General features: G+C 48.0%; 3 protein-coding genes across 4 annotated transcripts in view; 2 read left to right on the top strand and 1 right to left on the bottom strand.

Annotated features, from left to right (window-relative positions):
- LOC146233081 (actin filament-associated protein 1-like 2) overlaps positions 1-13,441 on the top strand; it is a 17,762-nt gene extending 4,321 nt beyond the window's left edge. The window contains exons 2-15 of the mRNA XM_084690480.1: positions 835-963; positions 1,130-1,248; positions 4,106-4,202; positions 4,354-4,571; positions 4,798-4,974; positions 6,329-6,421; positions 6,717-6,804; positions 8,714-8,925; positions 9,367-9,497; positions 9,663-9,783; positions 9,887-9,977; positions 10,925-11,091; positions 12,031-12,141; positions 12,575-13,441. Of these exons, the coding sequence (XP_084546606.1) occupies positions 835-963; positions 1,130-1,248; positions 4,106-4,202; positions 4,354-4,571; positions 4,798-4,974; positions 6,329-6,421; positions 6,717-6,804; positions 8,714-8,925; positions 9,367-9,497; positions 9,663-9,783; positions 9,887-9,977; positions 10,925-11,091; positions 12,031-12,141; positions 12,575-12,601 (1,781 nt within the window). The 3' untranslated portion in view covers positions 12,602-13,441. The remainder of the gene's footprint in view (positions 1-834; positions 964-1,129; positions 1,249-4,105; positions 4,203-4,353; positions 4,572-4,797; positions 4,975-6,328; positions 6,422-6,716; positions 6,805-8,713; positions 8,926-9,366; positions 9,498-9,662; positions 9,784-9,886; positions 9,978-10,924; positions 11,092-12,030; positions 12,142-12,574) is intronic.
- Positions 13,442-13,551: 110 nt separating this feature from the next.
- On the top strand, positions 13,552-21,476 carry fhip2b (FHF complex subunit HOOK interacting protein 2B). Its single transcript, XM_084690636.1, has 17 exons — positions 13,552-13,760; positions 14,484-14,562; positions 14,883-15,052; positions 15,468-15,572; positions 16,004-16,123; positions 16,354-16,581; positions 16,823-17,019; positions 17,213-17,330; positions 17,523-17,599; positions 17,739-17,931; positions 18,447-18,607; positions 18,698-18,832; positions 18,931-19,021; positions 19,134-19,277; positions 19,459-19,599; positions 20,111-20,211; positions 20,399-21,476. Exons 1-17 carry the CDS (start codon positions 13,710-13,712, stop codon positions 20,499-20,501), a joined length of 2,214 nt encoding a protein of 737 aa, XP_084546762.1. The 5' UTR covers positions 13,552-13,709; the 3' UTR covers positions 20,502-21,476.
- Positions 21,477-21,904: 428 nt separating this feature from the next.
- Positions 21,905-23,910, bottom strand: nudt18 (nudix (nucleoside diphosphate linked moiety X)-type motif 18). Of its 2 annotated transcripts, none has more exons than XM_084690637.1 (4): positions 23,781-23,910; positions 23,335-23,567; positions 22,793-23,006; positions 21,905-22,599 (listed from the first exon to the last, which is right to left on the bottom strand). In XM_084690637.1, exons 2-4 carry the CDS (start codon positions 23,479-23,481, stop codon positions 21,995-21,997), a joined length of 966 nt encoding a protein of 321 aa, XP_084546763.1. In that variant the 5' UTR covers positions 23,482-23,567; positions 23,781-23,910; the 3' UTR covers positions 21,905-21,994. The 2 variants fall into 2 exon arrangements, with proteins under 2 accessions (XP_084546763.1, XP_084546764.1); XM_084690638.1 differs by having other exon boundaries at positions 23,335-23,519; positions 23,781-23,888.
- Between the last annotated feature and the right edge of the window lie 252 nt (positions 23,911-24,162).

Raw genomic sequence — 24,162 nt, 5'->3', positions numbered from 1 at the left:
ACTGATACATTAATGGGCGGGCGGACGGAACAAAGAAGCTCTCTGATTGGCCCCCTACGCTCTATAAGGTCTCTGTTGACTGTTGCAGCTGAATTGACCTCCCCAGAGTGAAAAAAACAATTACCGTAGCTCAATGTCTAAACTTCCAACTAATCACAGCTCTCTCTGTCTCTCTCTGTGTATCTCTTTCTCTCTCTCTGTCTCTCTCTTTGTCTCTCTCTCTCTCGATGTCACACATACTCTCTCACACACTCATACGCGCACACACACAAGCACATAAACATATGCATAGAGAGATCTTCTCTTCGCTTCATACCTTGATAAGTGAGTGGTGTTGTGAGTCCTGAAGTTTTAATTCGATTATCATAAAACCACCAAACCAAAACGATGTGCTGAAGGCATCAGGAATCTTGTGACGAGTATTTGTCTCGCTTTGTTTCTGTAATGCAGGTCATGAATCTCTCCTCAGCTCATAAACAAGCCTCTTCTTCTCCATCTCCCAGATTAGCTTCAACATTAAGTTCAGCGCTGTGCCAACAGTGCTCATCTTAATCAGCACTTTACTATTTACGATAAACAAGGTTGAACTGACACAAACACATCTAATTGATAAAGAATGTGCATTCTGTTTTCAAAGTTTTTCCTGTTTTGGGATTTGTGAAGATCTACATACTTGCGTTCCAGCTCTCCTGCTGATGAGTAAAAGCTTGACTGTCTATGAGGAGAAAGTACATGAACACAGGAAAGGTGAAACCACAGACAGACAGACAGACAGACAGCTGATGTTATTGGTTGTCTAAGACCAGTGTTTGACGTCACATCCTGTGTTTGCAGTTTTGACCCGGCTGATTTCCGACCTGCAGTCTTTTCTGGCAGTGCTGGACAGTGAGAACCTCAGCTACGTCGCTCAGGCCCAGAAGAAGTCCATCTCTGAGCTGCTTTCCAAGCTGCAGGACACTCCTGGTAAGTTACAGTTGGCCAACAACATACTGTAGCAGCATTGACAATCAAACTCATAGCTACGGAATACTAATACAGCAGGCCAGCAACAGAAGTACAGAACACTCCTGGTAAGCTACTGTTGGCCTCACTACAGCTACCTCAAATCCATGTTGCTCATATTTTCCAGTGGAGGATGCTGAGTACATGATCATGAGCTGTCCGTCAGGGGCTCCAGCCAATGATCTCAGGGACACCCCCACAGACCCCGCCCCCGCCCAGGAGCTGTCCTCCTTTACACGGAAAGGGGTGAGTCTCCACTTCCTGTTCTGTCATGTCAACTTCCTGTTCTGTCCTGCAAAACCCGTGTTTCTCAGCCTATGAGTCGGCGGACCAGAATATTCCCGAGGATGAAGATCACAGAGGTGTTTGACTCAAGAAAGCACAGAGGACATCAGTGTAGGCTACAGTCCAAACTGGATGGTCCCCAAGAAAACAAAGATACCGTCAAGACAATGAATGTACTGTATCCCTGTAACAAAGCCACAACATCTATCTTTAGGTTTATCTGAGGATGATATGGTCAGTGCTACCTCTCTCAATATCTCCCTCACACACCCCAGCGAGGTGAGCAGCCTTAATCTGTGTATGGACTGGAGAGAGAGAGCCTGGTCCTTAGTGGAGTAAAGAGGAGCTGACAGGCTCTCTTGAGTGCAGCGCCTGGATCCACAACCAACAAAAGCCACAGACAGTGAGGCCTCCGAAAAGAGAGGCTGAGAGAGAGAAAGAAAGTTATAGGGAGGAAAGAGAGAGAAGAAAAGAAAGAGAGTTACAAGGAGGCAAGAGAGAGAGGGAGAAAGGGAGAGAGGGAGAGGGAGAGAGAAAGTTATCGTAAGGCATAGTCAAAAGGAGAGAGAGATTGTAGTAGGAAGGCGTTGTAGCTCATGTCATGGTTTATTTTCAGGTCGCAGCCTCCCGCCACCAGCCTGCTCCCCTAACCATAATGACAAGGCAGGAAGTCGGGGCCGTACGGTTGGATCAGCTAGCGAGCTGGGAGAGGGGGTGGGTGGGGGAGAGGGGGAGAGGGGGTGGGTGGGTGGGGGAGGAGGGGGAGCAAGAGAAGGGGGGTTGTGATGTGGCTGGCTAATGACAGGCCCTCTGTCCTGCCGAGGTCTGGGGGGGTCCAGCCATATGGTGGGAAACTGTGGGGGTCAGGGGTCAAACTCCTGCCGTTAACAAGGGGTTTTCAAGTGGCCGGGTGTCGTATACACACACACACACACACACAGAGACAGACAGACACACTGGTTCTCCTGTGTGCCGCTCTGCTCTATTCGAGTTAGCTAAACAGTCAGTCCATGAACAAATGATCTCGCATTCACACACACACACACATATATACACACGCACACACACACACCGGTTCTCCTGTGTTTTGTTCTACTCTGTGAGCGTTACCCCCCCACCTCCCCTCCCCCCCAGCAGCACCAAGTATCGTGGGAGTTGTAATTATTGTCACTCAAGATTTCAAAGAGAGGAGAGGACAGTTGGGAAGGAGGGCAGGAGGGCAGCTGTATCTACCAACAGGAAATGTTGTGTATATGAAAGAGGCCATCTCTACCTCATCTGTAACGCCATTGGCTGAGAGCGAGCCGGCGAAAGGAAGTGGACGTGATTACATCTGGTGTACGTGATGGAGTGATAGAACACCCACATGGATGGAGAGGGGGAAGTAGAGGGGACAAACTGTGCAGGCAGACAGAGACCCTCGGGGATCGGAGCTCACAAACACACACACACGCGCACACACACTCACACAGACGCACACAGACGCACACGTGCACACACATACATGTGGGGAGCACGAGCCAGAAGCCCTTGGAGACCTCGCAGCTCAACAGCAGCCTTCCGCTGTCGACACACGCAGACGCTGGAATGACTACTGAGAAAAACACACCGACACACACAGTCACACCGACACACCAACACACACACACACACACACAGCCCCTCAGCCCCTCAGCCCCTCAGCCCCTCAGCCCCTTAGCCCCTCAGCCCCTCAGCCCCTCAGCCCCAGAATAAATGGCCCTTATGAGGGGACCCTGTGAGAGGTAGCAGCTATGTTTACAGTTTGAAATCCTGCCAGATATTCTCTCTGTAATTCACTCAAGACCTTTATTCATTCCAGCAGCCGTTTGAGTTTGTGTAACAACAATGGGCTTTAGGAAGCTCTGTACTCGAAGCAGCAGGCAGCTCAGAAGTGGCTGGAGTTCAGACCACACGGGGAATGACTGCAGATGATCTGAAGGTCGTCGTCCTATATAGAGGCATGATGATGATGATGATGATGATGCTGTTAACGATGATGATATCTCTTTCTTTCTCCCGCTCCCTCGTTTTCCCGCCTCCCTACCCTCTCCTTCCCTTTCTTTGCTTTCTCTCTGTCTCTCTCTTTCTCTCTTTCTTTCATGTCACTGTCCCTTTCATTTTCTCTGTCCATCTGTCTGTCTCTCTCTGTCTCACCCACCCTTCCTCTTTCTCTCTTCCTCTCTTCCTCTCTCTCTGTCTCTCTCTCTCTTTCTGATGCCTGTAAAGAGGGAAGAATGTTCAGCAGAGGACGTTTACAAGTGGCCCTGATGTCTCCTACTGTTTCATGGTTTCGGCTGGTCTTTCTTGATTTTTTTTCCTTTGTTTTTTTTTCTTTCTCTTTCTCATCCTACTGTTCCCAGTTTACCTCTCTCTCTCTCCCTCTCTCTCTTTCCCCGTTCTCCCGTTTCTCTGTCGCCCTGTTTTTTAAAACAACATTCTCCCCCTTCTCCTCTTCCCAGCCCTCCTCCTACTAAAAAATCTGTTTTTGCCTGTTTCCTGCTTGACTTTCTCTCTGCTCTGACCGGTTAAAGTGTGTGTTGCGTGCAGCTGACCTCGACTATTACAGTCTGGCTCTCTGACCTCGACTATTACAGTCTGGCTCTCTGACCTCGACTATTACAGTCTGGCTCTCTCCCTGGTGCACTTTAACAGAGGATATGAGCTGACCAGCTGGTCCTAGCACAATGTCAATGACATGAACCATATCAAACCCATTGACATACAGTATGAGGACACACACACACTCTGTCATGATGGCTACTACCTGTTGTAAAGATGATGACTTCCTGTTTGTCAGAGCCATGGTCCTGTAGTCCCGCCCCACCCACCTGGCGGTCTGGATGACAGCTGCTATGAGGAGGCGGAACCCTTCGTTCCAGACAGTCAGCACACAGGTACCACACACACGCACACACACGCACACGCACACGCACAAACACACTAGAACAAGATAGGAGATAAGCTAAAGAATGTGACCTGTGTGTGTGTTTCTGCATGTGTGTGTGTACATGTGTGTGTGTGTGTGTGCACATGTGTCTCTTTCAGATAAAGCAGACTCAGACAGCAGTCACTACGAGTCGTATGGAGAAGAGGAGGAAGAGGAGGAGTTTGTGAAAGACAGGGCCCACTACATCCAATGGAGTGCCTCCCAGCCCTGTCTAAGGCCCGCCCCCGAGTCCCGTATCTGTGGTTACCTGTGGAGGAAGAAGTGGCTGGGCCAGTGGACCAAGCAGCTGTTCCTCATACGCAACAGCTCCCTCGTGGTAAGTCACACCCCAGGGATCTGAACCAGGTCCCCTTCGTTACCACGACGCCAAGAGGCCTTCGGGCTCAAGTCAGTGAACGGTTGCCTTGTGAGGTTTCAAGCCTCAGAGAAGAGATCGTAGCGCAACTCTCTACATCTATCTCTCAGTCACTGAGACAGTCCGTATGCTACCGTATCTCTGACCTTCCCTGTCCTCCCCCCCACCACGTCTTCCTCCCCCTCAGTGCTACAAATGTGCCAAGGACTTGCAACCCCAGCTGGAGCTGAACCTGCAAGGGTGTCAGGTGGTCTACAAATCCAAGCACAACAAAAAGATGCAGCACGAGCTGAAAGTGGTTGCCGGGGCCGACACGGTGGTGATGGGCTTCAACAGCTGCCAACAGGCCGAGGACTGGAGGAAGGTCAGAGCCAGGGTGTGGGACCATGGACAGACAGACAGACAGGCAGGCAGGCAGGCAGGCAGGCAGGCAGGCAGGCAGGCAGGCAGGCAGGCAGGCAGGCAGGCAGGCAGGCAGGCAGGCAGGCAGGCAGGCAGGCAGGCAGGCAGGCAGGCAGGCAGGCAGGCAGGCAGGCAGGCAGGCAGGCAGGCAGGCAGGCAGGCAGGCAGGCAGGCAGGCAGGCAGGCAGGCAGGCAGGCAGGCAGGCAGGCAGGCAGGCAGGCAGGCAGGCAGGCAGGCAGGCAGGCAGGCAGGCAGGCAGGCAGGCAGGCAGGCAGGCAGGCAGGCAGGCAGGCAGGCAGGCAGGCAGGCAGGCAGGCAGGCAGGCAGGCAGGCAGGCAGGCAGGCAGGCAGGCAGGCAGGCAGGCAGGCAGGCAGGCAGGCAGGCAGGCAGGCAGGCAGGCAGGCAGGCAGGCAGGCAGGCAGGCAGGCAGGCAGGCAGGCAGGCAGGCAGGCAGGCAGGCAGGCAGGCAGGCAGGCAGGCAGGCAGGCAGGCAGGCAGGCAGGCAGGCAGGCAGGCAGGCAGGCAGGCAGGCAGGCAGGCAGGCAGGCAGGCAGGCAGGCAGGCAGGCAGGCAGGCAGGCAGGCAGGCAGGCAGGCAGGCAGGCAGGCAGGCAGGCAGGCAGGCAGGCAGGCAGGCAGGCAGGCAGGCAGGCAGGCAGGCAGGCAGGCAGGCAGGCAGGCAGGCAGGCAGGCAGGCAGGCAGGCAGGCAGGCAGGCAGGCAGGCAGGCAGGCAGATAGGCAGGCAGATAATGGGGAAGGAGGGGTTCTAAACTTGGTTTAGAACATGGCATGAAACTACAGACAGGCTTGGAGGGAGGATGGGGAGAGAGGGGGTAGAGGGAGAGTTGGGGGGGGGGGGTGTCAGTGGTAATGGAGAGCACATCTGCAGATGCACACATGGAGGAAGAGATGAAGGAAAATAGGATGCCAAGACAGTGAGAGAACATGAGAAGGAGATGAGCTGGTGAGAGACAGACAGGCAGTCCTGACTAGGACTGGCTAACCGACACTGTGGTAGTTGTGGATTCCCAGTTTCGTAGTTTTGTAGATTGGAGAGGACAGAGGGAGGAGCAGGAGGAAATTCCATTCAGAATGGGTAATGCCATGATTGTACAAACAGCCCAACCAGTTGTAGATAAATTCTCTTATCTCATGAGGAAGTATGTTACTGTAGGACCGCATTGGGGACACTGGGAAAAGCCTGTGGAATTCTGTCTTTTCACTATGCTATTATCTATTTGAATTTTAACCACCATGATTGGTCCTGTGTACGACTCCTAACCCCTCTGATTGGTTGTCTGGATGATTCTGTAGATCATCGAGGAAGTGAGTGGGTCGGTGTACTGTGAGCTGGAATCCCAGAGCTCCTCGTCGCTGCTGAAGTGTGATAGGCTGGAGTCTTGCAGGGTGAGACTGGAGTGGGGGCTGGGGCTGGGGTAGGGGCTGAGGTGGGGGCTGGGGCTGGGGTAGGGGCTGAGGTGGGGGCTGGGGCTGGGGTAGGGGCTGAGGTGGGGGGTGGGGGGTGGGGTTCTGGGGTAGGGGTTGAGGTAGGGGGTGGGGGCTGAGGTGGGGGCAGGGGTGGGGGCTTGGGTGGGGGGGTGGCTGGGGTGGGGTTCTTGCTTGAGGTGGGGTGGGGTCGGAGAGTGGGGTCCTGGGGTGTCTTTCTGCATCTCTCACCCTCTCTCGTTTTCCCTTTCTGCAGTCAAGCTCGTTCCTTCACACAGACTCAGAGGAGGAGAAGTTGTCCAGCCTGCCCTCTGCCCTCAGCAGTCTGGACATCAAGGAGAAATGTAAGAACAGGCGACTGTCTGTCCGTCTCCCCTCCTCTCCTCTCCCCTCCCCTCCTCTCCTCTCCTCTCCTCTCCTCTCCTCTCCTCTCCTTACCCCTCCTCTCCTCTCCCCTCCCCACCCCTCCTCTCCCCACCCCTCCTCTCCTCTCCCCCCTCTCCTCTCCCCTCCTCTCCTCTCCTCTCCTCTCCTCTCCTCTCCTCTCCTCTCCTCTCCTCTCCTCTCCTCTCCTCTCCTCTCCTCTCCTCTCCTCTCCCCTCCCCTCCCCTCCCCTCCCCTCCCCTCCTCTCCTTCTCCTCTTGCCCCAAACTTAACCAATCCCAGTAAAGAGAACCCACAATTTAGTTTGAACCACTCCTCTGGCCGAAAAGCAATGCTGAAGGAAAGACTACCACAGGAAGAAACAACCTCAAAGTATTGAGATCCCCATGAACTCACTCACTCTGAGCCAGAACAACATAAACAAACCCCTCTGTTCTACCTTTTCCCTCCTCCGCCTAACCCTGGCATGGCAGTCTATCAATACCTCCATCTAGAACAGCCCCATGGGAAATAAAAATGTCATCAGAGCCAGCAGCCTAACACAGCCCGCTATTGTTGGCTCATTAGCGTGGTGTAGCTGACAGCAGGCCTGCAACACAGAGGGAGCTGCCACAACACTGTGGCACATTGTCAGGGTGGATTCCTGGGGAATTCAATTGTCACCTCTGGCAACATTCAGGCCTTGGCTCAGACGGGCACAACCTGGGGAAGCACGAGGCTTGTTAAGACATCACACTGTGAACGTATGCACAAGTAGTTAGGATGTTACCATTTTTATACGATTGCTAAAACACATTTCTTGAAACAGTCAACCTTTTTCTCAAAACTGTAAACACAAAACCAAATATTTTAACTTGATTTCCAAAACCTCTGACCCTTCTGGCAAAATCAACACAGCATCCAGGCCTAGATACATGTAAAGAAAAAGTTGTTTATGTCTACACAATAAATGCATTTACCTAGCAATAAAGAAAATGGATTTTGGATTTTGAAACACTGGATTTTGGTGTTTCAACACCCCTTGACACTTTCCTGATGTATGACTATGTTTAGCCTGTGTTCTGCACCTCTTTTTTGCCAACCGTCTCTGGAGGAGGGGATCCCTCACTGAATTGCTCCTCCCAAGGTTTCTTCAATTTTTTTCTCCTCTAGTGAGTTTTTCTGGGAGTTTTTCCCTGTCTTCCTTGAGGGTTAAGGTTGGCTGACGGGCAGTTCTATCGGCGTATGTGAAGCCCTCTGTGACACTGCTTGTAAAAATGGCTATAAAAATACTGTACATTTGATTGGAGTTACAGTAACCATCACAACTTAGTACTGTCAACAAAGAACAAAGAGAAACGGAATAAACCCTCTGGTGTGCTGGATCCAGCCTTGAAAACACTCCACACCTATGTCACCAATGCCAATTCCATTGCCTGGAGCAGATTTACCCTGGTATATGGGTTTCGGTCATAGACCTTTCACTGCCATACAAACAAAAACTCTTCAATTGGGTTGAGAAAAGGGCTGTATGGTGGAAGGCAAACATTTACAGTAAAAAAAATGCAGGTTGATGTTGAACTACTCTTGTATACGGACACCACAGTGTTAAGCTGTCATTGTCCCAAACCACCATTAGAAATAAGTTTGAACAATGTGTGTCTGCTGCCTGTGTTTACCATTTTGCAGCACAAGTGCATCACAGTGCAAAATGTGTTTAATAAATTAGAATGTGTTTAGAGTTTTGTCTGATTTGACAAATTGGTTTAGTTCACTGAACATTTGATTCAAAGAATGGGGGTTTAGTGTTTTAGCGATTGTGAAAAACTGAATAAACTTGATGGCTTGACCTTCCCATAACCTCTCTCTTTGCGTCTCTGATTGGTTTAGGCTACCTGAACGTGCTGATGAGCTGCCAATGGCAGAGCCTGCTGTGCCAGGTGGAGGCGGGGCAGCTGAAGATGTACTGTGACGAGGGCTGTGAGGAGAGCCCCCAGTACACGGTGCAGCTGCGGGGCTGCGAGGTCCGGCCCGGCCCAGACACCCCCAGCTCCTACCGGATCACCCTGCTCCAACACGGGGACCAGGTGGCGGTGCTGGAGGTACGGGGGTCGGGTGGTGGTGTGGCTGTTGCTGTTGTTGTTGCTGCTATTGTTTATTGTTTGTTGTTAAAAGGATCGCCATTAGCTGTCACCAAAGTGGGACTGGTCTTCCTGGGGTCCAACAAAAAGAGAAAAATAAATAAATAAAATCACTTAGCAATGATAGCCTAAAAGCAGTAAACATTGTAGACATCATTAGAAACACCATCAGAAATTATTCTGAATAAGTTGTTGATGTTGTTGTTGATGTTGTTGTTGTTATTTCCATTTCCTTTTATCGGTCTGTTTTTTTTGAAACAACCACAAGCCAGGCTGGAATATTTGTGCAGCCGCTTAACCAACATGAGACATGAGCCGAGTCAAATAAAATCAAATTTATTTGTATAGCAAGGTCGCAGAGTCCACACCAGGTTGCACTGAGTCTGTCTTCCCTCCGTCCAGGCGAGCTGTGCAGACGAAAAGGAGCGCTGGGTGCAGCTCCTCCAGGATGGCAGCACCTCGCAGGGTCTGTCCGACCGCCTCTGTCACCACGACAACACCTCACAGGACCTCGATGCTGGTGGGGCCCTCAGGTGATGAATTCAAAAAAATATCTCTTTTAATGACGATTACCGGTGCGCACACTTTCGCGTAGCACTTTGTTGGGAGTACGAACTCTTTGCGGGATGGAACCTGTTGTGTGATGTCAAGCTGTTCTGTCGAGGGATTAATCCATTTAACACATTTTCTCTTTCCAGTGGCCTGAAGACTCGAAGATTCCCCACGTCCAACGCGTACATGGACGACCCCTTTCAGCAGATTAGTGCAACAGTCCATTCGCAACCCATCTACTCCAACAGCTCAATTCTAGAGCACATGGTAAAGTCCAGTCGAAGGAGGTTAAATCTGTGATTCAGGAGTTCAACCTGGTAATACGTGTGATCAGTTGATGATAATATATCAATGTATGTCATCTCTTAAGTTCCAGAATTCTCATAAGGTTGCCAGGGGCGACTCTGTCTCATCCAGGGATTCCGTCACCTACAGCAACAATGAAATCTTCTCCAATCACAGTGAGTCTTGCTCAATACGATACAATTGAGATTGAAAAGCAATTTATGTTAGACTCTATTAAAACCACTGGCAAAGAGTGCTAGGTCACTCTGGGAACTTAACAACAAAGATGTCAGAGCAGACAACCATTTGCTTCCTTTCCTCTGTTGAAAACATGTGATTTCGGGAAAATGATGTGGCTGCACTTAAGATGTTAATATACCCGTTCTCATGAGTTTTCTCTTTTAAAAATGAAATGTTTTTCCAACATCTGGCTCACATTAGGGAAGTGTCTGTATAATGACATGGTTGTTATAACGTTTTCTCTACAGACTTTTCCTACATCTGTACAAACTTTTTTTTTATTGCATGGGCTTTGGACTTTGTGTCAGTGTGATCATTGGTTTAAACACTCTGTTCCTATTCATAACCAATACCAAATAAAGAGAATAGCATAGAAATAGAATAGAAATTGATAGAAATACAATAGAAATAGAATTGAAATAGAATTGAAATAGAATTGAAATAGAATTGAAATAGAATAAAAATTGGAATAGAAATAGAATAGAAAATAACAGAAGTGATTAGAAGAGAATGTGACTGCCCTAGAGGCTAAGCAAAGCCACATCTCCTTTGGCCAACTCCAGTATGTCTACTTAATGTTCATCTTTATCCAGTCAGCTTAAGATTCCTTCTCTGTGTGATAGAGGTTTAGGGTTCTCCCCCTCATGGTTGGAGCCCGGAGAATTCTGGTGGTTAGCTGGCGTTCCTGGGGTTTGGTTGTAGCACAGTCCTCGTAGTATAAAATCCTTTTAAGACTTCTTGAAAAACAGTGGATATACGGTAATATTTTCCTCTCTCCCTGCAAAGCTTCCATAACTATGGAATGCGTCTCCAATGACTGCAGTTCAAGTTAATGTTTGTGTATGTGTATTTGTGTGTGCGTTTGCGTTTGTGTGTGTACCAGGTACGAAGGTGTGTGGGGTGGAGCGGAGTGTGCAAAAGCTGGACCTGACAGGGAAGAGGAAGGTGCAGCTGAGGGCGGGGTCAGAGATGAACCTTAACACAGCGGGGAAGGCAAACAAGCGCACCTCTTTCAGACAGTCACTGGCCTTCTGTACTGAACGGGCACAGGTAAGTGACACATACCCACACACACACACACACACACACACACTACACACACACAGGAGGTCCAGAAAGATGTTACTAAACAACCCACCTAAGGGAGTCATTTTGCCCTTGTCTGAAGTGTCCTTGTCTTTTCAATGTGAACCAGGGTGCAACTTCATGTGGGTGATGTAGTATTTTGCTGCCACCTACAGTTCAGAATATGTATCGCAGACTCAAAAACGTCAACAAAATTGCCAGGCCTCCCTCTCCTTCACCTTGATGTAATTACAGAGTACGTGAAATGTTCTCCGACTTTCAGATAAAAAGAGCCGAGTGGTTAGATCAAAGAGGAGTCTGTTGCTGTCATAATCCTCTGTTACCCTGCCATGGCCTTCCCTGGAAGACTTTTACGGGCAGGACTGACTGATCCACTGTAAACAAACCGAGTATAATGAAACACAAGCTGCATGTCACAGGGCCCATTGTATAGGCTACCCTCTTCCAGCTGGAGATACATGGGGATGTGTATAGCTCAACAGAAGAGCATTTGACTGCAGATCAAGATGCCCCATGTTCAATTCCCCCCTGTATGTCGTTTTGGATAAAACTGTCAGAGCAGGGTTGTTTCTGACCTGGACTTGGCTGAGTTTCCATCACTCTCGCTTAATGCTTTTAAATGAAAGAACTACAGACAGATTCCTTAAGATCTAAATGTTTTTAATGTACCTGGCTACGACACTAACTCCCTAAATGTTGTCTCCTCGTGTGTTTCTGTCTTACTATGTTTGTATGTATGCTGCAGCCTGTTTTGGCCAGGTCTCCCTTGAAAGAGAGATTCTTAATCTCAACGGGTCTCTCCTGGTTAAATAAAGGTTATAATAATAATAGCGGTGACAGGTCTGGCTGCGATGCCACGAATCCAACTTAGGTGACCCGACTGTGTTTCTTCTTCCTCCCCAGGGTGGGTTCTTGACCCCTTTGCTGCGTCGGACAGCGTCTGCAAAGCACTCTCTGAAGAGAGCTCCGTCCTCCATCTTTATAGAGCATGGCAAGGTGTTCCAGAGGAGGAAGGTATGTCTCAGACACAAACACACAGTAACATGCTGCCTGTCCTGTAGAAATATCTTGTCAGGCTGGTCTCAGTCCACTCCCCCTGACCATGTCCAGAGTTACTTCACAGTGCAGTCACGTGACACTACTTTGACATCATCTGTTCTTGTCTCTCTCTGTTTGGAGTGGCAATTTGGGGAATTAGCCTGATTAACTTGTAACGCTGACCTCGTGTCAGAGTTTGTGCACATTCCCGTGGGGCCACCCCGAGAGAAGAGCGTCGTATGATCAATGATTCATGTTACGGGATGCCTGGCTGATCAACTACCCCCGTTACACCTCACAACTTTATTACAGACAGGTCTTCTTCTATGGTTTTAGTCAGTAAATTGTTCTCATCTGTGATCATCTATTGTAACAGTCTAAGAGTGTCTGTTGTTTTCTCATTTTGCAGGAGTGGGAGACCAAGGCTTCAGCCTGACTCAGGCTATCTTGTCAACATGGACCATCTTGTGAAGAACTACCTTGTATACATTCCCTGATTTGTCTTAGTATATATTGCACTGAACATAATATGACTGTGCATGTGGAACATGCACAACTCTTTGTATTGTATTTTGGTTTTTGGGTACTTTTGTATTAATTGAATACAGCACCTCAATAATGTAGGGATCTCTTGTATATTTTCTACTCTTTATATCCTTGTCTTTGGAAATGTCAACCTTCCAAGCAGTTAATCCTGCTCATGTAATAGCTACTTTTTGTCAATTAAAACAGCTGCATTAACAGCAGGAGAGACGTTGTTTTCTCCTGTGATGTTCTGGTGATTCTGGTTCGTGCTTTGTGGAAGCCTGTCTCAGGAATTCAGGGTTGTTAAGGTTCTTCAGTTAGAGGAACACCTTTAAATTGTTTTCTCTCTAACGCAAAGTAACCTATGCATTACTGTAACTATGTAGGCTACGTGTCCACAATCATCGGAGTGGACATCGCACTGGTCTGACCACTGATTACGATAAACGTTATCAGTTTATGTAGCCTACAGCACGATGCTATAGGCATATAAATTACATAGTCTACGCGTTGTGTAGTCTATACAACTTCCTATAACTGAAAGAGCATAGTTACACCGTGCACATATGTTTGGAAAATAATTTTATTGAAGGGTTTCTAACCATGAACTATCACTGAAATGTTTGGCATGGCTGAAATATTTAATCTTTGACTGGTCTAAATGTAAATGCAGTCAACTGATAACTGTGGTAAAAAATAAAATACACTAATTATCTAAACATCTTTATTAAAGATTTTCTGTATAAAATAATTTGTGTCTTTTTTTAATGTGTATTGTATCCTGAAAAATGATTTGGATGAAGTTCATAATTATGCCAGGATTAAGAAACGAATGTTGCTTTCGGCAAGTCACCTTTCTGTCGCCGTAGACAACCCCCCTGTCAGTCCAGGATCCCTGACTTTGTCAACATGGATCGGCTGTCGTGTTGGGGATCCCATGTTGTTAGCTAGATAAAAGTATATGTTATGCAGAAATGTATTTCATTAGCTAGCTCATCTTGTTTATATTGAAAATCGCGATGGACATGTTTAGTAAGCTCACGAGTCTATTTCAGCAGGCGTTGGAAACGGTGAGCATTCTTGTTGACACAGTTAGAATAGCGAGTCAGTGTCAATTGTCCTGACTAGCTTGGATAGCTATGCTTTAACTTTGCTAACTTTGTTTTACTATCCAGCGTTTACAGTGACTACATATGTATTACACATTCTTGTCATTTTTTCATTGATTGTTCTTGCCATGTTTAACTGTCAAGTGCTTGCTTGACAAATAAAACGTTGTAGCAACAAGTTGCCCGGTGTTAGCTGACAACAACTCGATCGACACTACTCTCTACGCGTTAGCTAGCCAGCTGTCTAGCGTTAGCTAGTTTATAACCAGCAGTGTGGATTTGGCGTTTTTGTCACTGTCTAGCTGGCGAGAATTTGACAAGTTTGGTTCTGCATATCCTGTGGGTTATATATAAATAGCTATTAATATGAAGGTCGAGAAGATGGTTGATATCAAATGATATTGTTATTAAGAAGTTTGTTGACAATGAGCTCGAGGGCTAGCTATCTTCTTCCCCTGCTGTTGTGCTGGCTCATTTAGCTCACGTGGAACCCCCAGGCACATTCCAACAGGGTTGGTAGCTGGGGCAGGTGGTGGTGGTTGGGGTAAATTCGCATACAGCAGTAGGAAGCCTAGGTCATAAACAGTGTCCATATTTCATACAAGACTGGTCAATGTGACACCCATATTGCACCAAATGGACATTTTGAGTTGACGAATTACACCATGTTCCTTGTTCTTTCAGAGAGAGCCCTCTGTTAATCTGTTGGACTCGTTTGTGGAGCACTGGAAAGGAATCACCAATTATTACATCGTAACTAATGGTAAGACACTTGCGAATCAAGATAATAATGTTTCCATAAGTAAACCATGTACAATATTTGCCCTTGTATCAACCGTTGACACAGACAGTTTTGAGATATCATTCTCACAGGGGTGCAGTGCTTTGCACTATGTGAAAATATTTCTCCTATTCCTGTACAATTTTTCTAAATGTCTCCGTTTGATCATTCACTTGCATCTGAATCCACTGACCACTCTTAATGTGTTTGTCATGCATCCCAAACGACTTCGGCCGTGAAACAGCCTACACGATAGCAGCTGAGCGTGCATTAAAAGCTTTATTCTGTTCCCGGTTGTTCAGATGAGACCCAGCCTGTGAAGCAGACCGACATCCCCTGGAGGCTGAAGCAGATGCTGGACATCCTGGTGTATGAGGAGGGGGAGCAGGGCCTGGAGGAGACGGGGCCCTGCATGGAGTACCTGCTGCAGCACAAGCTGCTGGAGACCCTATGCACCCTGGGCAAGGCACAGGTGGGGGCCAAACGCTGCTGTGCCCTGTGCTGTTGACCTACTCTCTTTCTCTTTGCCTGTGTCTCACTCTCTCTCTCTCTCTCTCTCTCTCTTTGTGTCTCTCTTTATGTCTCTCTTTGTCTCTCTCGCTCTCACTTTATCTGTCTCGGACTCTTTCAACTTCTGTATCTTTTTCACTCGCTAGCTCTCTCTCTCTCTCTCTATCTCTCTCTCTCTCTCTCTCTCTCTCTCTCTCTCTCTCTCTCTCTCTCTCTCTCTCTCTCTCTCTCTCTCTCTGTCTCTCTCTCTCTCTCTCTCTCTCTCTCTCTCTCTCTCTCTCTCTCTCTCTCTCTCTCTCTCTCTCTCTCTCTCTCTCACACACACACACACAACCTAACACACACACAGTAACATATCTTGTACTTTTTGTTCCTAGTACCCTCCAGGGATGAACCAGCAGGTGCTGATTTTCTTCTCCAAGTTACTGGCTCAGATCCAGAAGCCCGTCCTCCACCTCATCAATATCTACAGGCCAGTCCAGGTAGGCTGCAGTCCTGTACTCAGAGCTGTCTGGAGCTAGTTCATGTGACATTTATCATTACATTAGTATTTAGTTGACACTTTTATCCAAAGTGTCCTAGAAGTAATGTATGTAGAAAGTAAAGTGGAAAGTTCAAGGTTCAGAAGTGCAACAGTATTTGATTAGAGTCACGGAGCAGTCTGAATTTACTAGACACAGCACAAAGTAACCACATGTCAGCTACCAGGCACAATGAACAATATCAACATTGCATGCCTGAATAACTCAGTTATTTCAGAAGTACTCACCCCCCTCCCCCCTTCCTCAACAATCATCTGACATTCCATGTTCGAGAATAACCCAAAGAAAAGTCTGAGTTCTGATCACTTTGATATAATTACTTTAACACATGGATCTGAACTACATCCTCTTTCCTGGTGTGGGTTCGACAGAAGCTCATCCGACTGTGTGGACTTCCTGGTTCCCAAGCAGAGAAGGAGGAGGCTCAATTCCTATTGGTCGTCTGCTCCAGAATCAAACAAGACCCCTACATCCTCAACTACATTTTAGAGGTGTTTAACCATTTCCTCAACTAACCTGCCTTCAGATTTATCCTCCACACTCCCCATGCTATCATACCTCTACACCAGCATGCTCAGGCTTCGGACACAATATAATTATAACACTTTTACACGTGTAATAGTATATTATACTCCTAAAATCATGTTATGGAGTCATTATTAGGACTTTGACTTTTGCTTTGACTTGTAACCATGCTGTCCTGTCTGTCTTGATCCTGCAGATTACCCAAGACATGCTCTCCAAGAGGTCATGCTCCACCTCTGAGGAGAAAAGTGACGCTTCCAACAAAGAGACAGTGCCTTCTGACCAATCACCCTCCTCAGCCTCCACCCCTAGCCAATCAGAATGTACAACTCCTAGCCCTGGTCCCACCCCTTCATCTCCCTCCATCCCTCCTCCTGACAACATAGGCCTCATCCATGTTCTGATGCACTTAAGCAGGAGCCAGGTGTGTGTGCGTGTCAGTGCAAGCTCTCTTACAAACCAACCAACAGAAATTCATCTGAGGTTTTAAGGGAATGATGGGCATAGCTCAGTGGTTGTAGAGTGTTTGACTGCAGATCAATTGAGTTGCGGGTTCCAAAATCCCCCTGTACTTTGCTTTGGAGAAAAGCTTCAGCTGCTAAATGAATACATGACATAATATGACCATCATTTAGTCTTCTTCTGTTGGTCATCGACTCCTCTAGAAAAGTCGAGTGGCCCTGAAGGCCTATGAGAGCCTTCTGCTGCTCACCAGCGTCCAGAGAGAGGAGACGCTGAAGGTTCTGGCTGAAATGACTCCACTCTGCCCCCTGCTGGCCGGGAGGTTGTGTGAGCTCTACAGCCTCATCCCCTCCAGCCTGGACACTGGGGACATCCTGAGCCTCCCACACACACACTGGAGGTGAGGGGGGGAGGAGGGGAGGGGAGGGAGGGGGGAGGGGGGAGGGGAGGACTAAAGGAATCAGGGATAGGAGTATAAACAGAGATGTACAGATAAGTGATGAATCTACACTATCTGCTATCACAATGTTATTGGTATGTTTCCTAATGTCGTGTTTGTGACTGTTGTGCTTAATGACGTTGTTGCTCCTTAGCACACAGTTTTCCCAGGGCGGTATTGAAGACAGTGTGTCATTTCCTGGAAGTGATGAAATGGAGAGATTCTTCTCCTGGCTGGACTACCTGGATCACTTGATGAAGGAGGCACCAAAGGTAAGAAACTCACCAAGGTCCTAAAGCACTAAAAATATACATCCGTGTTAACCTTCAGGTATGTTTGTAAAAAATAGGTAAACAGTGGCCCCTTATGGACAGTAGACTAGATGTATTTTTTCCCAAACCTGATCGATCTCAGGCATTTCATGAGGAGATTGGATTCTGTCTTAACTTGTTTTCTTCTTCCAGATTCTAGCTGTGAAACTGGCCAGTGAGATTCACCAGCAGCTGCTTGTCAGCAAACTGCAACCTCAACTACTTCAAATGTGAGTTGACTCCAGAAAAATGTTAATGTAGTTAATAGAGCATAGCTGTACCATGTCTGCTACAAGGGTGTGAACTGACCCAGTCAGTGTCCAATATCAGGAGTGTAAACAAACAACAACAAGTGCGTGCGTGTTTTAGGTCCGAGGTGGGTGTGTTGGTCGGCACGGCGCTGCTGTGCCGCGTGGTGCGTCACGTCCAGTCCGCCGCCCTGCTGGACGAGCTGGTGAACTACATCCTGGGCCGTGAGACGGAGGGAGAGCTGCGACTGGACACGGAGACCCACGTGCTGCGCTACCACCTCATAGAGCACTGTGACCACATCTCTGATGAGGTAGAGCAGGACTCTGGCTGTGCTGGGATGGCTCAGTGGGAGGCTAGGCTAAAGATAAGGCTAAGGCTAAGGCTAAGGCTAAGGCTAAGGCTAAGGCTAAGGCTAAGGCTAAGGCTAAGGCTAAGGCTAGGCTAAAGATAGGATAGGTCAGGCTAGGTTAGAGTGCCGCTAAGGTAGAAACGTGCTATAGAAATGCAGTCCATTTAGGTTATACTAAATCTAGACTTAGTTTGAATCTAGGGTGAGGCTAAGCCAGGCTTTTCTGTGCTCAGTTGGCTTGTCTCCTGTCAGCAGCAGTCTGAAGTTAGGATCCTCTGCGGCAGCAGAGCATGAGCTCATTTAATCCCTTAAATCCAGAATTGAAGAGAGACAGCGACGACAAACATTTCTTCACAGCGAACAGCTTATTTTTCCGTCTGCCTTCCCCATCCCAATGCATGCTCTCATCTGAATAACTGAATTCAACCTCCCGAAATAACTCCCTCGCCCTCCGTCCCTCCCTCTCTCTCTCCTAGATCAGCATCATCAGCCTGCGCCTGTTCGAGGAGCTGCTTCAGAAGCCTCATCGGGACATCCTGTCCAACCTGGTGCTGAGGAACCTGGAGCGTCGCTGCTACGCCACACACACACACGGGGACGACCGGCATCACCAGTACGAGGCTCTGGAGGACAGCGAGTAAGTTCACGTCTGCGACGTCACGTGTTAATAGAGGCTGGGTGCTCTCCTCAGTATGAAGAATCTTCCCGTGTGTGTGTGTCCGTCCAGGGAGCTGGAGGAGGACCCGTTCTTTACAGACAGCCTGTACCCTGACAGTGACTTCTGTCCAGACCAGCTGCCCCAGCGCACCCCCTCCCTCTCAGGAGAACCCCCCCACAACCAGGCAGCTGACAGTGTCAACAGGTACATCCACAGGATGCCCCGCCACCACGGTTGATGATACTGGGTTATCACTGCTTGATGGTGACTAGAGTGTGTGTGTGTGTGTGTGTGTGCATCAGTTTCCTGTGCCTGGTCCCTCAGGAAGCTAAGTCTTCCCACCTCCTCCAGGGCGCAGGATATAACACTTACGTTCACGACGCTCACAAACTGGTGAGCGCGTTTTCTGAATTAATACGATAGAGTGAAGTACACTAGTATAACGTTCCTTTGTGCATTGCTTTCCACATAGTTTTGAGACCTCACTTTTTTGCTCCCTGCCTAGTTGAAAGATTGCACAGCGCTCTCGCAGGGCTGGGATTGGCCAGAGACCCCTGTACAGTCCGATTCATCTGCAGTGAGTTCAGACTTCTTTGAGGGACACTTCCTGAAAGTCCTGTTCGACAGAATTGGACGGATCCTAGAGCAGGTATACTGTTACGATCTGCTGGTGTGTTGAGGGAGGTCACCTTGGTTTCATGACCTCAACAGATTTAAGTCTGTTAGTGTGGTTTGAATGATGTCCTCTTTTTCCCCAACAACCCTCTCTCCCTCACTCCATCTCCTTCCTCTCTCTTCACCCCCTCCTTCCCCCCCACCCCCCCCTCCAGCCTTATGAGTTGAACCTGCAGGTGACGTCGGTGCTGTCCAGGCTGAGCGTGTTCCCCCACCCCCTCCTCCACGAGTACCTCCTTGACCCCTACATCAGCCTGGCCCCCGAAGCACGCTCGCTCTTCTCTGTCCTCATCAGGGTAACGTGATATCCCAGTCCACATTCCTCTGCCTCGCTCTGCTTGTATCTCTCACTCCTTTGCGTTCCTAAGACAACACCACTACCCAAACACCCCTCTCTCTCTCTCTCTCTCTCTCTCTCTCTCTCTCTCTCTCTCTCTCTCTCTCTCTCTCTCTCTCTCTCTCTCTCTCTCTCTCTCTCTCTCTCTCTCTCTCTCTCTCTCTCTCTCTCTCTCTCTCTCTCTCTCTCTCTCTCTCTCTCTCTCTCTCTCTCTCTCTCTCTCTCTCTGTGTGTGTGTTCTCTTTCACTCACTCTTCTGCCTTCATCAGATAACACCTCCACCCACCCACCCACTCTCTCTCTCCCTCCCTCCCTCCCTCCCTCTCCTCCTCTCTCCCTTTCCAACCGGTGATAACAATGCCGTCTGTGTTTGTTGCTGATGTTTCAGCAGGCCTGTGTGCGTCTCTGACCGCGATGAGTGTTCTCTGTGTGTGTGTGTGTGTCTGAGTGTTCTCTCTGTGTGTGTAAAGGTGATAGGAGAGCTGATGCAGAGGATCCAGATTGTCCCGAACGTGACGGAGAAGCTGGTCCAGGTCCGGGGACAGCTGATGGGCCTGGAGGCAGAGACCGGGTCAGTAGTCAACAAAACTCTCCTGGGGTCTTCTTGGGCCTCCATCGTACAGACCAACCAGATATGACTGTGGTCGAGCGAGTGTTATTTCATTCCCAGCTGTCGGGCACTAAATATGTATATATTACAAATTTGTCTTCAATCATATGATGAACCTCTCATTTGATCGTGTGTGTGTGTGTTTCAGTGTGGATCACGTGACCTTACTGAAGGGAGTGATCGTTCTAGAAGAGTTCTGCAAAGAACTGGCAGCCATCGCTTTCGTTAAACTGCCCAGCGCCTCTTACTGATCCTGGATACTCTTAAACTGAAACAGTGTCAGATACTTCCCCCAGAACACTACATTTATAGCGTGGACTCTTCAACAGAACACACGACAGCACATCCGAAACAGTCATCTCGATGGATGGTTCAGCGCTTCTTGAACCTTCTAGAACCCCCTACTTCTCAATACTGTGGATTTGTGGGGGCTTGGATAGACATCATATGTTTCTTTTGAATATGAGAAACTTCTTCCATGTCTGCTTTGTGAAACATGAAGGTGTTTTGATGTAGCCTTCGTGATTACAGGAAGCCTTGTGCCCGGGCTTTCAATGTGTCCACAGACTCTCTGCAGGCCTACACTGTTCTTGGTATTTGGGGAAGGAGTTGGTTTTGGACAAGACTACTGTCTTTGGACGGTACTAGAAAGCTTTTTATTGCATCAGTTGCACAAGTACTCTCTATACAATTAAGAGGACTGAGTTCAACTACAAAGATTGTCGACTATGACTACTGGTACTTTTCAGGATAGAAGAGACTTTAAAAGACAACCTTGCACATCTCTATTTAAAGTTTATTGTGAAGTCATAAGTGTTTTAAGTATCTTTTTATTTTGACTTTAATCTTATGTTTTTCATAGTAACTATGCAAATAATATTCTATTTATCTGAACCTGAATAATCGCTCCACCTCGTTGCCTGAGAGCCCATACATGCAGTAGACCAGTGTGAAGCCAGACTCAGAGAGAAGATGCTTGTGTTCATGTCTACTTCCTTTCTGTGTTCATGTCTACTTCCTGTCTGTGTCTGTCCTCTGATGTCAGATGTTCCCCTGCCAAGCTCAGAGGGGGGCTGGAAACAACCACTCACATACAATCTTTAAATCATGCTCCAGTTTTTCCAGAGAGTTGTTGCTGTACATGTTCAACTCTCATCAAATACAATAATGTGAGTGTGACATCACAGAGACGTGTCAGTTGAGACACTATAAAACATCTACTTTGATTTGGGCTATTGTTTATTATTGGATTGTTATTGGTTTCTTGACCGTGCATAGATAGTGGTGCATACATCATGACAATTAGCCATGAGGGAAGGATTAGATTGCTTATAATACATTTTGCACAGGTGTCATTTTTTTGTCCATATGTTGCAGTCTATCCAACCATTTAAATATATACAATCATTCCAAGTATAAAAAACAGTAAATTTAAACAGCTTTTGTTTTATGTTTCCATAATCTCATAAAGATTCTTTGTAGTCTTTCCCAGTAGGCCCTATGCCAGGTCCAATCACAGACGCAGGATCACATGACCATTTACCTGAAGCAGCCTCCTCTGTCAGTATGGACAGGGGCCTTAGATAACCTTTGACCTCTGATACCTTTCCTCACTAACAAGCAACTTCTTTTCAGTCATGCCCATGCATCCATGCATCCATGCATCCATGCATGCCCATGCAGAAGTCTGCGTCCACAGGATCCTTTAAGAAGGAAACAGAACCCATATTCTCTCTGTCCTCCATCAGTACAGACTGTGTACAGGCAGGAGCGACACGTCCTTCAACCTCTCTAGAATCCTGTCCCTCAGGGCCGGTTTGTCCACCTTGTACCACTGGTAGCGGGGGCTCTCCACCAGGGGGGGCTGTTCGAGTGGGGGGCCATCGCTGTGCAGCAAGGAGGCCAGCAGGTTGAAGCAGAGCCCGTCTGTCTTGCCGGGGACCCGGCCGTTGTGCTGCAGACTCAGCAGGCCCCAGGTCTCGATGTCCATCTGGTAGTAGGAGGAGGGCATAGCCTCCTGGACCATGACGTTGGCCGCCCAGGTCACCGTGTGGGTCTTCAGGGCCACGGCCACGGGGAGGTGGGGCCCCCCGGAGCCTGCCAAGCTCACCAGCAGCCAGAGCTCCTTGGCTGGACTGGTGAAGGCCAGCAGTAGCCTCTGGACCACCACGTGGCAAGGCAGGTCAATGGGGAGCACGGTGGGGTGCCAGGCCTTCTGCCGGTACTTCAGCCCGGCGTTGATGAGACGCATGATGTCCTGGCCCCGCAGGGGGAGGGGGGACTCCTGGTCCCACCACCCCGCCTGGAGGGACTCTGCGTCGGCCTCCTTCAGGGTCTTCAGGGAGCCTCCTGGAACAGACATGGGAGAAACGTGGGGATTCGCTTTTTCAGCATTTGTTCATCCCACAATTTCCCTCCCCTGAATTTCCCTTCCCTGAATTTCAGATATATCAGTTGAATATAATTAATTGGACAGGTGAACTCAGATGATTTCTCAAAATGGGAGTCTTGAATGTTGATGCATTAGTTCAAGAGGTCAAACCTGTGATTTCTGCCAGGAATGCAAATCTGATCCACTGGGGCCCCTGTTCCTGAACCAAGAGCAAGGTGATTGGCTGGCAGTCAAAGCCTGCCTCCTCCTTTACTTCCCTCTTCATGGCTTCCTCAATAGTCTCCCCTTCTTCCATCCTTCCGGCTGGCAGGTACCACTGCTTTAAGCAGTCTTGCTTTGCCTCCTGCACAACCAGGACCTCATTCTACATAGAGAGAGGAGGGAAGGAATTAGAAAGAGTTCAATGTACAGGGTATTCTGCATGAGTAATAAAGAGATAGTAGATCGATAGTTCAGTTAGAAATTCAGTTCAGCTACAAAACAATCTGTTTTTTTTTCAAAGCCTCCAAGCTGTAGTCTGTCAGAACTACAGTTAAGTTGTCACTAAAGAGCTTGAGCCGTATAGTGTCAGGTCAGTAATCTAATCTAATGACCTTAGTAGGGGAATATTTAGCCGGTCAAATTCAGATCTTGTCTTTACGAAGGGGTGAATACACAATGCAAGTGTAGCTTAGCAACATACTACTACCAACCTTTGAGTTGAAGATAACGGCGCTGACTATGTATGTGACTGTCTTTCTCAGCACGACAGGTTTGACTTTATCCGGTGCTGAATCAAACTCGGTCACTTCCAGTCCTTCGCCGTTCAGAATTGTCTCCACTTCTTCATCCACCGACATGTCAGCTACAGTCGCAACGGGACAAACCTTTCCCTGGACTTTGAGTAGAGACACACCCACTGAGTCAGACGAATATATATTGATATCTGTCAAATAAACAAAAAGCAGAGCTATAAGATAACTAGTAGCAGCTTAAGCTTACGACTAGTCAAACATAACCTAGCTTAACAACAACAGACGCGTTAGCTGAGCTAATATTACAGTACGGAACATCGACGTTACCGTTTGCACAGTAGCTCCACTTGTACCATTGTAATTATTCTCACTGTTCTCATAAGTACAACAATTAAAATACGAACCTTCAAAGAAGGGACAGCTTGTTTGACAATTCACTTTTACTGTAGGTTACTGCTTCTTGTTGACACATCATGACAGACTCCTGCTGTTCGGCTACGGTAAGTCTCCAGCCAACCAATCACTAGTAACTGGTCAGTCATTGGCTTACTGTAGAGCTCACACCACAACATAGCTTTTTCCTTTAAATGTATTTAACTTTATTAAGGATGTGCAGGGTAATTCAGGTTGCATGGCATTTCACATCGTATTCAAGTTTATACTTGAATAGTAATTGTATTGCATGTTGGATAATAATTATAGCCTAACATTTCATACACTGGGGAATACATTTTGAGACTGGAAATCCAAAACCGGTAACATTTCTTAGATAAATACCATCACAGA

The sequence above is a fragment of the Hypomesus nipponensis genome, chromosome 24 (assembly GCF_054491055.1).
Source record: "Hypomesus nipponensis isolate SF chromosome 24, ASM5449105v1, whole genome shotgun sequence".
In the NCBI taxonomy this organism is placed as follows: domain Eukaryota; kingdom Metazoa; phylum Chordata; class Actinopteri; order Osmeriformes; family Osmeridae; genus Hypomesus; species Hypomesus nipponensis.
The sequence above is the reverse complement of the archived record's forward strand: the minus strand, read 5'-3'. Positions and strand labels throughout refer to the sequence as shown.